Source organism: Rhinichthys klamathensis, unplaced genomic scaffold (genome assembly GCF_029890125.1).
Source record: "Rhinichthys klamathensis goyatoka isolate OS25496 unplaced genomic scaffold, OSU_Roscu_1.1 h1tg000165l_1, whole genome shotgun sequence".
Taxonomy (NCBI): domain Eukaryota; kingdom Metazoa; phylum Chordata; class Actinopteri; order Cypriniformes; family Leuciscidae; genus Rhinichthys; species Rhinichthys klamathensis.
In genome coordinates this window covers 594,267-608,547 of record NW_026606697.1, presented here as the reverse complement: position 1 = coordinate 608,547, position 14,281 = coordinate 594,267, and the positions used below count along the sequence as shown (strand labels likewise).

The following is a 14,281-nucleotide window of genomic DNA, read 5'->3' as shown; positions in this document are numbered from 1 at the left end:
GACATAGCTACACATGAATAAGTTGCATTCTTTAATCAGATGCTATAACATGTTACAGACTAAATGATGCTCAAAACAGTCAAATCAGTGTGACAATCAAGATTACATTTTTGTTGTCATAAATGCAGATTTAATTAATGATAATCAAGTTTTATATTTGTCATGCAAAATTTAATCAAGCAATTTTAGAGCAACAACAAGAACAAATAAGATCCAGGAGGCACTGATGATTTCAGAGCTTTTCTGTATTCAGTACTTCGTGGGAAGGCCTTCGGGCCTGTAGCGGTTGGGGTCTCCACCGTTACGCCCCCAGCGATTGGCCTCCTGGTCGGCTTCAGAATCAGACTTGCCGCTGTTACCATAACCCATTAATGGAGTCTCTCTTCTATCACTGCACACATCATTAACATAACATGATTAGGAAATTCCCCAAAATCATTTAAACATCCATTTTAATATGCTGCTGTTTCATTGTAGAGTGAGGGAGACACAATCTGAGTGCTTATCAGGAATAGAGTAATCAAATCTGCCACAGTTAGTATGATTTTTGTATGTACCTGATGACTTCGGCTGCCCATCTGCCTCCCGCGCCTCTGTTTGCAGCATCATAGTTCCCACGTGCATGGAAATACTTGTCTGAGTTCTTATAGTTGGCCTGCCTCATATGCCAGTAGGCTTTCCCCATGTCCCACGAACCTAGGAGACACGGTGAAAATGGTTCAAATATATCTCAAATTTGACTTAAGTTAAATGGAGGTATTAAAGGACAAATAAGTGACCTAGAACGGCTTCTACTGGGAAGCGGTACGACTGCGCCTGGGTCCCAACCACCAAAAACACCACCAGCACAGCAAGAATGAGCTTCATGATTATACCTGAACACATAAACATATTTGGACAATCCTTAGAAAATGCTTTTATCCTTAGCAACTTATCTTACACTCAAAGAGAAGTGTGATCCCTGTACATTAGCATTCATTTGCATTAATATAGAGGTGAGTTTAGTCAGTCTCTTACCTTTGGTTTGCTCAGTTCAGTCGCATCATCTTCATCCAGCCCGCTCTATTTTATAAGCCTCAGATTGGGATGGGCATGGGTTTTCACAACTGATGCGCCAGGAAAATCTGACTGCTCCAATTCTGGGAAAGTCCGAATTTCTGAAACAGGACTGTTTATATTTGAAGACATTGTGTCAAAAGACAACCCGTTACTTTATGCAAAACATTCTGAGATGCAACTCTCCAAACTTTGTAATCTTCATACTGAGATGTACAATGCTAAATTAAACCAAAAAATGTACACTACAAAATGAAACCATAAAAATGTAATTCTTCTTCTTACTATTATTATTATTAATAAAGAATCATTTAAAACATGCAAAAGAAGTGTAGTATGGCAGAAAGCAAATAGTTTTGTGGAATACAATTGTAATTCGTAAATAATATGACACTGCAAATTTTGCAACCTTTATAGTTAGATGTGCATTACAAAATGAAACCATAATAATTAAATGCATGCAAAGGAAGTGTAGTGTTGCATGAAATGAATTAGTTTTGTGGTATAAAGTGCTTATAAGTTTTAAATTCATGCAAATAATTTCAATAATTTTCAGATGTCTGCACATGTAAACAAGGTGTGTGTGTGTGTGTGTGTGTGTGTGATTTATTCAATCTGAAAGCAGAAGCATTGAAATCTTCATTATACCTGTAACTGACTGATAAAGTTGACCCACACACGGAGAAGTGGGTTATGATAATGACCCTATAAGATTGTTTTATCAGATAATAAATCAATTATTAGCTAAACTACAAATTCAGACTCTTAAACTCTCAAGCGTACAACAGCTCACATGTTTCCAGTTACCAAAACAGAAATGAAAATGCATGACAAAGAGTATTGTACAAAAGAGGTCTTTTAAAAAAAGAAATCCTAACAAGAACCATCATTCTAACCAAAAACGAATTTTCAAAACATTTTCTAAAATGTGTCAGATTTGATTAATTATTTACACTACTAAAATTTGGCTCAGTAATTTTTTTTAATGTTTTTGAAAGAAGCCTCATGCTCACTAAGGCTGCATTATTTGTTCAACAATACAGTAAAACAGCAATATTGTGCAGAAATTATTACAATTTAAAAGAACAATTTTCTATTTGAATGTATTTGAAAATTTTATTCATTCCTGTGATGCAAATTTGACATTTTTAGCATCATTACTCCAGTCTTCAGTGTCACATGATCCTTCAGAAATCCTTCTTAAATGATATGATTTGCTGCTCAAGAAACATTTCTTATTATTATCAATGCTGAAACAGTTGTGCAGCTTAATATTTTATTGGAAACCATGATAATAAAAAAAATCTGGATTCTTTGATGAATAGAAAGTTTAAAACCACAGCGTTTATCCATTTAAAAAAAATAATTTGTAACATTATAAATGTTTATACTGTTACTTTTGACCAATTACATTTTTTCAATTTTAAAGTTGTAATAAAAAAAAACAATCGTACTAACTTGAATAGTATAGTGAATTGATAAAATTGGTAAATCCAAATACAGAATTAATTGTATAGTTTATATATACTTGAACCGACCAATATTAATCTGCTATTCCCTGCTGCATGTGCATGGACACTAACCTGTCTGTAAGAATGAGAGTAAAAATAGATTGCATATATAATCAGTGTAACAAAGCAGGGCTCACGATGACATGCAGTTTTTTTTAGCAAGTTCATGTTGACAAGCACATAGACACAATACAGGTGCTTTGCTTCAAAGTCTTGTTCTTGTTTCACCACATTCTAATGCTGACTTCCTCATATCTGTTTTGTTGACAATCTAGATTATGAATTCATTATTCAGTCATTTTAAGTCTTGTACTTCGTGTTCAAAGGTTCTTGGTCGCTAAATGGGATTCATCATGTGATGAGCTTTTAATTCCGAATGAATGAACAAAAACACTGACCAGTTCAAGACAGAAATCAACAAATAGGGGAGAGTGGGGTAAAGTGAGACATTTTTTACATTTGCTCTCCTCTAAGTGAGCTAAAATGATATATCAGTAAAATTTACACATTTCCCATTAATTCAGGATGTTTCCTAGCAATGGAAATTATCAGAATGTATTCAGGACGAAGGGCAGTGAAAATATGATTGTTTTTTAAAAAGTGGTCTTGTGTCTCACTTTACCCCAGCTTAGGGGTAAACTGAGACAGACCAGAGAAATCAAGGGGGTAAAGTGAACCAGCGGGGGGTAAACTGATCCACTTACTTTTTATCAGAGCCCTGGCTCCCTGGAAAGCAAACGACTGGTATCAGTCAGGAGTAAGTATGGGTGTGGTTACAAGGAGAAAAGTGATCTCGACAAATGCCTCCAACCTAGGTTGGGGGACCCTTTACAAGGGCAGGCCCGTCTCTGGCCTATAGTCAAGCCTGGAGAAGCGCCTACATATAAACTGTCTAGAGATGAGAGCAGTCGCTCTATCGCTGAAAGCCTTTCTCCCGTACTTAAAAGGCCACCACATCCTGGTCCGGACGGACAACATTGCAGTGGTGTCTTATATAAATCGCTAGGGCTGTCTCAGGTCAAACAACCTGCATGCCATGGCCAAAAACCTCATCTTATGGGCTCAGCACAACCTGCGCTCCCTAAGGGCGGCGCATGTGCCAGACATCCTGAAGCAGGGTGCGGATATGTTATCCAGAGACAATGTTCACCCAGGGGAATGGTCTCTTCACCCACAGACGGTTCAGCTAATATGGAGCATCTTCGGCGAGGCAGAGGTCGACCTCTTCGCCTCAGAAGACAACGCTCATTGCCGAATATTTTTCTCAATCGTGCTTGCCCACGATTGGCCGAGCCGCCCGCTGTATGCATTTCCTCCGGTCACGATGTTACCACAGGTCATCGAACGGATCGGGGAGAGCAAGTGCGCAATGCTACTAATAGCACCTCTCTGGAAGACCCAGTCATGGTTCTCTGTGCTGGTACAGCTGCTGGAAACAGCCCCATGGCCGGTTCGGCTGAGGAGAGACCTCACGCAGCCAAACCGATTAATCTGCCATCCCCGTCCCGACTTGTGGGCCCTTTATGTATGGCCCCTCAACGGATACCCGGGTGTCTCCCGGAAAGGGTGCTGAAAACGATCACTGAGGCAAGAGCGCCGTCAACTAGACGCCTCTACGCTCAGAAATGGGTGGTATTTTCTGGCTGGTGCGCTGCACGGAGCCTGGACCCCTATTTAAGTATTGAGTATACTCGCCTTCTTACAAGGGCGTTTGGACGCGGGTCGTACCCCCTCCACGTTCAAAGTGTATGTGGCTTTGATCAGGGGATCGCTTCAGTCGACTACCTTTGGCTGAACTGGCCAATGTAAAGGCTTAGGCCACACCCATTCTGGAGGGCTCTGACACGCCAGGGCGCGAAACAGCCTTATTGGTTCTTGCGTCAGAGCCGCCTCGCCATAGGTTTGTGCAGTTGCCGCAGCACATCCAATGACCGCACTAGCCGTTCATCTGTGTCTGCTGTGCAGCTGCACTGCGTTTTTAACATTTTGGCTTCAATATTCCACATTTTTAAAACAGGGCTCCTCCTCCTCAATATCTTGTCAGGCTTGTCAATATTTCTATCCCTTGCAGCTGCTCTTATAGACTTCTTTCCTTCCTTGACCTCAGCGGCTGCACTCTCCATCTCCTCGAGGGGTGTTTTTCCCCAGGTTGTCTTCCTGATGTATTACCTTGGCATGGTGGCTTTTCTACAATGTTTATGACATTAAAAAATAAAACATATGTAATGTAATATTACATTAAAATATGTTTAAGACTAAACTTAACTTGTGCCTCATGTCTCACTTTACCCCACAGCATTTGTCTCACTTTACCCCACTGCCACATTTTAGAAAAAAACGATCTCTCTTAGTAATTCAGGATACTCTTCAGCTAGCATCATCACATGGTTTTATATGTTAATAGTTCATAAACAAGTATGATATAAGTTTTTCGACCTGAATCAATTTGCTTTGGCACAACAGTCGATTAAGTTGACAGCAAGAAAATTTACTTTTACCAAGGGGGTAATCCATCGACCGGAAGTTGAAGCCGGCCGGGTACCGCCATCTTGTAGAAGAACTTCACTTGCGTTAGCATTTCCATTGACTACCATTCATTTTGGCGTCACTTTGACAGCGAATAACTTTACATCTGAGGCGTTTAAAGACTCCATTTGTCCATTATTTATTTCTAAAGAAACACGACAATGTATAAAGGGCTCCATTACCTTCTATGTTACATTATGGCCCCGTAGAAACAGTTTTAGTAAAAATAGGCTAACGATTGCGTCATAACCACTCGACTCTCTGTCGCGCTGTACAGAAATTACCGTACAGACAGGAGGAGAAGCTCGCAGGCAATCGGGGGGACGTCCCGTCAAGAGAGAAGAAGCCCATAGATAATGAGTCCATAAAAGCAACGGAATACATACTCCTGCTCACTCACGCCAAAGAACTCTTTGCTCAAGTTCCCCGTCTCTGCAAGATTAACGTTGGCAATTTTCACGCACAGCTACTAGAAGAGTCACGGCTGTCAGACAGGTTGTTCACGTCATCAAGCTTAGTTTGAGTCGGTTTGAGTCTGCGCGTCAGGAACGGAAGTGCTCAAAAATCGCTAAAAATGGGCTTCAACTGTCTCAACTGAGTTCCAATGAGATGGCTCTGTCCACTTCTTATACTGTCTATGACTTTTACATGCAAAAAAAATATTTTTGTGAAAAAAAAACATGCTTATCACAGCATCATGAGGTCCTCTCCTTCATGGCCAAAGGGAAATGGGATGGGCTTGAAAACATAATGGTCACATGACCACAAATGTGTTCCGTTGACTAGATACAGGGGGTGTCTCACATTACCCGATGTCTCACATTACCCCGCTCTCCCCTAAGGCAACATTGGTTTAAAATGAATCGTTTTGGAACAAAAGAAGTACACAATGAACTGAAACACTTTCAAATGGATAAGTTGGGTCAGTTTTGGTCTGCAGAAACCGCTCATTGTTTTTTCTACATGCTATAAATGCATCGTTCACTTTTTATATCTATGACAGTTGATAGAAGAGGAAGTGTATACTGATATCATATAGGCCTACTCAGGTTATATAACATCTGCTTACTAACATCTGCTTCTTATGAAAAGAGAAGTAGCCAGTTTTATTTCCTTCTCAACCACTTTTGTTCTTCTGATGTAATGACTACAGATATTAGTCATATCTGGCTGAAATATTAACACTTTCACCACTGCTATAGCACTAGTTTCACAGACAAGGCTACTAAAATGCATGTTTAAGCGGTTTGCAACTTGCAGTGACATATCTTAAAATATGTCTCGTCATTGTTTTGTCTCAAGATGCATGCCAGTAATGCTTTTTTTTATAAAAACTACTTAAATGTCCTAATTGAACTAATGCTTAATCCTGGATTAATCTAAAACCTGTCTGTGAAACCACATGTAATATAAGTGGCTTAATAATAAACTCATTGTAATAGACTGAAACAACATTGGATCAGATGGGTGTCTAATTTCACTGGCATCAATGCAAGTCTACTCGTAGCTAACCTAAGACTGAGGACTTCTCACATTTATCACCATCAAATCTTAATCACTGGATTAGCCATAGAAAATAAAAAACGGATACAAAAGTTTGCAAATTATGAGTCACATTGTGATGCGTGTAGCAAGCACCACCATTAAAAAGTTTTAGGTCAGTAATACTTTTCTGCAAGGATGTAAAGTAACTATAGAATGTGACACTGAAGAGTAATGCTACAATTCAGCTTCGCATAACAGGAAGTTACATTTTAAAATATATTCAAATGTAAAGGTTATAGCAAAAATACTAAATAACTAAAATGATCAAATACATGCAGCCTTTTGAGCGGTAATGTATATGGAGCCCAAAACAACCTGTACACTTACTGTACAGGACAAACAAATTTAACTGCCATTCAAATTTTTTTTTATTACTATCACACTACTTTTTACAACTCCTGCCCTCAGACCATAACTCAATATAGATTCAAATCTGCAATGAAAACTAATTTAAGTTTAAATAAACTTCATTCATTTCCATAAACAACCCCCTCAAACAAGCTCCAAGGGCTCAAATCAAAGCCTGGAAACACTTAAAAAGAGTCACAAGTCAAGTTGAGATCCCAGAGGTTTCTGTTTTATTGATATGGAGCATAATTTCATTGACAGATCACACAGCACATGCAGGTAGGAGACAGATATAGACAGCAATGGCTTATGAGACGTGCAACTTTAAACACCAAAGCATTATGGAGCAAAACAAGCTTAGAGGTTTTTTTGCTTAAATAACTGGACACACAGGTTGACCAGTCAGTCAAACAACATAAAAAAAAGTTGATGGCATGTAGGGCATAGAGCAAAACTAATCAGCAAAGGAATTGGACAGAGCGTTTAGCTGCTCTCCTTGCCCAGTGTGAGCTTGTCGAACATGTACTCTGCCATGCCGTTTTGGGGGGCGCCCATGCGGCGCAGGTTGGTCACCCAGTCGCCCAGTTCTTTGATGGACTTCACCTGCTCGTCCAAGTAGTGTGTCTCAATGAAATCGCACATCTGCAAGAAACAAAAAGGGTGCGTTTGGATCAAGTTTAGTTTGTGATTGAAATGGTCAATGCATTGGTTTCTGAGGTGTCACACTCACGTGTGGGTCGTTGTGCTGGGAGGACAGTTTATGCAGCTCCAGGAGGGAGTGATTGACACTCTTCTCGAGCTGCAGGGCACATTCCAGCGCTTCCACGCCACTTCCCCACTCATCCTTTTCCGGTTTCTGTCATACATAAACACAAAGATTAAAAGTGGCATGAGCAAAATCTTATATTACAGTACATATAAATGTAGTAACCCAGCAATAGCATCACAATAAAATATATTTTTTCATGTTAATTCATGCATTTAAAAAAAGAAAAAAAGGCATATTTTACATAACCCAGAGAAATACATGGTCTCATTTCATTTTTTTTTTTTTATTCAAACTTGTTAGATGCAAATATATAATGCCCAAAACATCCTTTAATACATTCTAACAAGTTAAGGTCAAATTTGAGGGAAAGTTTGCATTGTAGGTTTTACGTGACACTATTTCTAATTGAGAAAATGTTTCTTTGACGGATGCATTGAGACGCATTTTTCTCAGAGCATAGTTAGCATACCTAACATTTTACAGTTGTATCCTTATCTGTGTTAGGAAGTCACGCGAGTAATTTCATTTCGCAACAGTCAGCAAGCGATGCAAATCTTCACACACAAAACTTAAGTGCCTGCAAGCTCACAAAATGTTTAATTGCACATTGCCTATATTTGTTTTCATTGCCTTCAAATTAGGGATGCACTGATATGAAAGCCGATACCTGATATATTAGCCGATAAATTAAATTATATAATTTGAGAGCCTGATTACAAAAACAAAACTCACTATTAAAGGCCATGTCCCAAGCACACAATTATAATGTTCTCATTATAATTTTATGTAGCCTATATGACAGACTTGCAGTGCACTTATCTGCATTTTTCCTTTTTGAAGTGATTAAAATCATTTAAAACAGCAATTCAAATCCATCATGGCGAGCAGTGCGCATCCGAAATGTCTCAGCTGAAGAAAATAAGTCACTATTTATCGGCTTTAATATATCGGCCAAATTCTCCTAACGGCCCAATAACGATAATATTAAAATGAACAAAGATCAGCCGATACGGTGGCCAATATACTGTGCATCCCTACCTTTAAATTGCACATTGCTTGGAGGAAAACACTGAGCAGGATGTGAAAATTTTGTAAATTATGGATTTTAAAATCAGTCTTTTTTATTAATTACAGTCTAAATGATTTAAGTAAGCCTCTCATCTGATTATTCAAAGAAATATATCAACAGATTATCAAAATAATTGTTTGTTGCAGCCCTACATAGATTAAACAATAGGCAAAATGCAGTTAAAACTTGTGATGGCAACTAGTCAGATGCCAAGTCAACTTCCTAAAGGAAGCATTTCATGTGACCTAACCATTTTTGCATTACCAATGAAACTGATAAATCAGTCCTGCCCTCTTGCAACTCATGCAATTATCAGTGTTATTGCTAAATCTGTACCGATCACATGATATAACATCACCTGGTCCTAAGAGCATTTGTGGTTGCCCACTATGCTTTTTAATCTCTCACGATGGCAAAGCGCAGCTTAATAAACATGCCTACTGTCAGTTGAAGTTTAGTCAGTGTCGGTTAAAGATAAGAACCCCACCCTCTCTATCTCTGTGTCCTGCCAAACTGTAATGCTATCACGTGAACACAGACGTACCTTCACGTCCTGCAGAAAGATCCTCCCTCCCCTCTGGTTCTGAAACTTCATCAGTTTCTCAGCATGTTCGCGCTCTTCTTGGGACTGATGGCGGAAAAACTTTGCAAAGTTGTTCAGAGCCTGATCATCTCGGTCGAAGTAGTATGACTGCATGAGAGAAATAAAATAATCAGAACAGAAATTAGCAATAAAGGAAATAAATCATTGACCAAACTTTCAAGCAAAGTTCATTTAGATACTGAACTCAATGCTCCTTCCCACCATCCCTTTCACCTAGAACACTATACTTTACTCCAAATGGGAAAGGGATGTTGTAATGGCTTTGAACTCTCACCATAGAAAGGTAGACGTAGGACGCATACAGCTCCATGTTGATCTGACGGTTGATGGCCGCCTCGCAGGCCTCCTCGAAGTTCTGTCGCACCTGAGAGGTCATGTTTCTGTAAGAGAGGACAGATTAAATCTTTCGACTGTTTAAGATAAAAAAAAATCCCCTCCATATATATAAAAAAAATCCCTGTTATTAACAAACACATTGTAATCACTCCATCACCAACTTCTGCATTACCACACATCATTGCTCACCACAGACCCACTAATAAGTGTCTATTGTCTGTTCCAGACACGGCAGCAGGTGTTTAAGTCACAGTAAGATGCAGTACGAAATTGTATACATTCTCAGGACAGGTGCTGTTAATCTTCAGCCCTCTTATGTATTTGTTACGAGGAAAAGCACATGACTGCATGGCACTGATAGCCTTATTCTACTCAAGGTTTGGCCTGTTGGTCCAGTCTCACCTACCCAAGAGATCTGGCCAATGTATGTAGTCTAATCTATAATTAACTCACCTATAATTATGACACTGTTGAAAAACATCTGAAATTTGGCCTAGGTTAACTCCTCATACAACATATTTAACAAAATACTAGACAATCTCGAAGTCTGCGTTTACTAAATAAAGGATTAGGAAAAAACCTTTGTGACCTGGGAACATTAAACCAAACCTGTTGGAACGGCTTTAAACGATTTTTTGAGCGCTTTGGATGGTGACAACACCAGTCCCCATCCACTTTCATTGCATCAAAAGAGCAGTGCCTAATTCCTCAAGAATAAAATTTTAGCCGTGAAAACAAAAGATTGTGACGCAACTATCGAAAACAGCTGTTAAGCATGCAAAAACGAACTGTGAAATTAGGGGTTTTAACTTTTTTGTTAAAAAAAGCCCAAAGTTAGAAAACATGTAATCAAGTCCTTCGAAGGACGTCAGAAGACGTGCAATATATTATTAACGTCGTGTAAAATTTAACGTTAACTTGTAAATAATTTCCACACACTGAGCTCGACGGCTCCAGTCCCCATCTAGCAGCTAACAGTTACTTTCATTGGAAAAGTAGCGTCACGATTTTTCAATTATATTGCTCGATGTTATTGATTATTTTTGGCGAATATAACAAAATTCTCCAAATCCAATCTTTAACGTTACACACGCGACAACAAACGCAAAATGTTAACGTTAGATAAAAATACATTAGGAATCATATAGACGGGTCGGCCATTTGAGAAGACTGTGGCCTTTACAAACATTAACGTTACATCCATTCAAATGAACGACAATTAGGCCGTTGAAGTCAATCCAGTTTTACTTGATTAAATTATTTTATCCCTGCATGACTAAACCGATAAAAAAAAAACAAAAAAACAACAACAAAAAAATAAAGATGGTGCCCTTGCATAACGCTCGCTAGTGATGGATGCAGCAATCTCTATGCAAAGCGAGTTATTCATGTATCAAACCAAAAATAAACAATTTGAATTGAATATGTGAATAAATGTATTGATTCTGATGGAAGACTTACCTTTTAGTAGTTTGTACTGCTTTTAAATGGTATTATACGCAAAGATGGTCAACGACGCTGGTTCGCGTAGATTTCCTTTTTAAAGCAAGCGTCTTAAAACCAAATTTTCGATTTTGACCGAAAACAAAATTACTGGAATCAAAGAATTTGGTTAATGGAAAAGCGAAAAGACAGAAATTCGGTTGCCGTTCAAGCACTGTTGAAGCAGGTAACCTTCAGTCTGTCCTCGTGGCTGGCTGAAACGATTATGAAGTCAAGTGCTGTGGCTAGTGATGGGCGGATCGATCCTGAAGTATCGATACTTCGATACTGACGTGGTATCGAAAAGGATCGATCCTCACATAAAAATATCGATCCAAATGTGTATTTTTTTTACCAGTAATTTTTTATTAATTTAGCACGCAATTCAGTGCGTAAAATAAGCTTCTAAGTGGAAAAATAAGCGAATGTTAGCGGGTAATTGTGCAGGATAGAACCTTTTATCCTAGTCATCTGTATACAAGACGAAACCAATCAATCACAGAGAGCGTTCGATGCTGGTGCTTCGCTGAGCTCACATGCCCAGTGCGTTTGGGAAACGAAGCCTTGCTTAGATGACAGAGAAACAATCGGGAGTTATTTCGCAATAAACAAACCAAAACTGTACATAACGGTTTAAAATGTTGACGTCAGTAAGATCTTTTTTATGAAATTAATATTTTTATTCAACAAGGATCGATGCATTAAATTGATAAAAAGTGACAGTCAAGGGTTTTGCACTCTTAAAAAAAATCTACTTCATATAAATGCTGTTCTTTGAACTTTGTTCATCAAATAATTCTGCATAAAATGTATCATGGTTTCCAACTAAATATGAAACTGTTTTCAACATTGATAATAATAAGAAATGTTTCCTAAGCAGCAAATCAGCATATTAAAATGAATTATCATCATGACTGGAGTAATGATGTCGAAAATTTAGCTTTGATCACATAAATAAATTACAGTTTACTATGGCATAGAAAACAGATAGCCTATGTTAAATTGTAATATTACAGTTTTTACTAAGAGAAATAAAAATCTTACAGACCCCAAACTTTTGAACAGTAGGCTAGTACTAGTAGGCTATTACTATAATTAGGGTAGTTTTGTAAAAGTCACTGACTAATTAAAGGGGAGCTGAGAGCACAAATCACAAAATATTTAGGCCTAGTAGTCATGAAAACGTGTTCAGATTTAGCATATTAATGATGCATTCACCTCATAAATCATGACACACTGCTCTAGCACAGGAAAGTGCATACAAGTTCAAATTCATGCTTTTAAAATGAAAAAGTATCGGTATCGGTATCGATATCGGCGATACTGGCCCTGTATTTACTTGGTATCGGATCGATACAGAAATTTGCAGTATCGCCCATCACTAGCTGTGGCGCATGAGTATTTGTATGACGTACAGCAGAGTCATTGCATGACGCAACACGTACGAGTCACAGAGGATCCACCCCGAAATAAAGCCAGGCAAGACGAATGTGAAAAACAAACATTTAACAACAAGTAAAAAAAAAAGAAAAAGATGTATATATAGCCTATAATCTACAACATGGAGCATGTTATAATCTAAAATAAATACTTAAAAAACTCTGCTTTTTAAGATTATTATTCTTCCTATAACTGGTTTACAGAGTAACAATTAATATATTTTTAATTTAACCTCTCATATTTTATTAAAACGGTAAAAACTTCTTCACAATACTTTTTATGTAAAGTTATCGTGCCCCGTAACTGTAAGTTCAAATCAAAAATTATATTCTGATATCCAATATTATAAACATGCAGCAACAAGATGAGTCCAAAAGGGACTTCTGCAGTTTCTATACAATAATTAGAGTTTTCCTTTTCGCTAGTGCCTATATTTGAGAAGCATTAATGACATGCTTTGAAAGTGCTGGGTATTAAAATGACCAAAAATTGCACTCCTTTTAAACATACAGGGGAAGGAACAATGTCTAGACGCTTCAGTATGTCCTTGTACGTGTTAGTGGTATATAATAAGAGGTTTGAATTCAATAGCTTGATGCTACACAGGATGTCAGGAGTATCTGAGTATCTCGCTGACTCAACAACAGTCATGTTCATCGGATTATAGGGCTTTTTTGCGCAATAGAGAAAGAAAACCCTCTGATTTCATGCCCGAAGAACTAGTAGGCCTACTGTATCACACTGATTTCAATATAAACTCTTGGAAATAAAGGGTTTTCCCAAGTAATGCCATGAAGAACAAGAACCTTTTAGTGATCAATTCTTAACAACATTTTTTTTTCAAGTGAAGAACATTTGATATATTTCAGCATCATTACAGTCTTCATTGTCACATGATCCTTCAGAAATCATTCCAATAGCTGATTTGTTTAAGAAATGTTTATTATTATTATTATTATCAATGTGGTATGCACAGTTGTGCTGCTTTATATTTTTGTGGAAACCATTCAGAAGTTCAGAAGAAGAGCATTTATTATTACAGAGAAATCTTTTGTAACATTATAAATGTCTTTATTGGCGCATTGGCACTTTTATGTGCCATTAAATATGCACCATAACTTTTATTGTGCCAAAACAAAGCTGTAAGATGGTAACATAGTGGATCATGATCATATCACATGATCTCTGCATGGCCACTGGAAACGTGAAATTATAAAGTGCTGAAACGGTTACCAAACTATCACTTATTCATTCCTTACATTGGTCAATCCAGTTTCGCAGTCAATAGCATGTGGGATATGACGTATGGTGGATACCAATGTTTTCCAGAACTTGTTAATGTTGTGGAACATTCTGTTGTGTAACAGTCACATTCTGTCTGAGTCAGAGATGCAAGTGGCAATTGAACGGTTTTACCTGCTCATTGGCAGTGTTTTCTACAGTTATGGGAACTATTAGCCTAAATTATTATTATTACTTAAAAAAAATCAAATAAACAAAAAAACAAACTGTATTACCCTCCTGCATATTTGTAGCATCTTCATATATTCCATTGTGTAGTTAAGAAATTTGGCTTGAGCAAGGTTCCTTTTACC

At 37.9% G+C, this 14,281-nt stretch overlaps 2 protein-coding genes across 2 annotated transcripts; both read right to left on the bottom strand.

The window, feature by feature from the left end:
• Positions 1 to 239: 239 nt before the first annotated feature.
• On the bottom strand, positions 240 to 912 carry LOC130091317 (serum amyloid A-5 protein-like). The gene is made up of 3 exons (XM_056259133.1): positions 780 to 912; positions 558 to 696; positions 240 to 391 (listed from the first exon to the last, which is right to left on the bottom strand). The coding sequence occupies exons 1-3, from the start codon at positions 889 to 891 to the stop codon at positions 250 to 252; spliced, it is 393 nt and encodes a 130-aa protein (XP_056115108.1). The 5' UTR covers positions 892 to 912; the 3' UTR covers positions 240 to 249.
• Positions 913 to 7,188: 6,276 nt separating this feature from the next.
• Positions 7,189 to 11,487, bottom strand: fth1a (ferritin, heavy polypeptide 1a). The gene is made up of 5 exons (XM_056259132.1): positions 11,226 to 11,487; positions 9,703 to 9,808; positions 9,369 to 9,515; positions 7,717 to 7,842; positions 7,189 to 7,628 (listed from the first exon to the last, which is right to left on the bottom strand). Exons 2-5 carry the CDS (start codon positions 9,802 to 9,804, stop codon positions 7,470 to 7,472), a joined length of 534 nt encoding a protein of 177 aa, XP_056115107.1. The 5' UTR covers positions 9,805 to 9,808; positions 11,226 to 11,487; the 3' UTR covers positions 7,189 to 7,469.
• Positions 11,488 to 14,281: the final 2,794 nt, after the last annotated feature.

Excerpts from the sequence above, each read along its gene's own strand:
- LOC130091317 (XM_056259133.1), bottom strand. The coding sequence starts at position 891 with ATGTTTATGTGTTCAGGTATAATCATGAAGCTCATTCTTGCTGTGCTG. Across the intron at positions 697-779 it reads CCCAGTAGAAGCCGTTCTAG|GTTCGTGGGACATGGGGAAA; the intron begins GTCACTTATTTG and ends CGTGTCTCCTAG. Across the intron at positions 392-557 it reads TGGGCAGCCGAAGTCATCAG|TGATAGAAGAGAGACTCCAT; the intron begins GTACATACAAAA and ends TGATGTGTGCAG.
- fth1a (XM_056259132.1), bottom strand. The coding sequence starts at position 9,804 with ATGACCTCTCAGGTGCGACAGAACTTCGAGGAGGCCTGCGAGGCGGCC. Across the intron at positions 7,843-9,368 it reads TCTTTCTGCAGGACGTGAAG|AAACCGGAAAAGGATGAGTG; the intron begins GTACGTCTGTGT and ends TATGTATGACAG. Across the intron at positions 7,629-7,716 it reads CCCAGCACAACGACCCACAC|ATGTGCGATTTCATTGAGAC; the intron begins GTGAGTGTGACA and ends TGTTTCTTGCAG.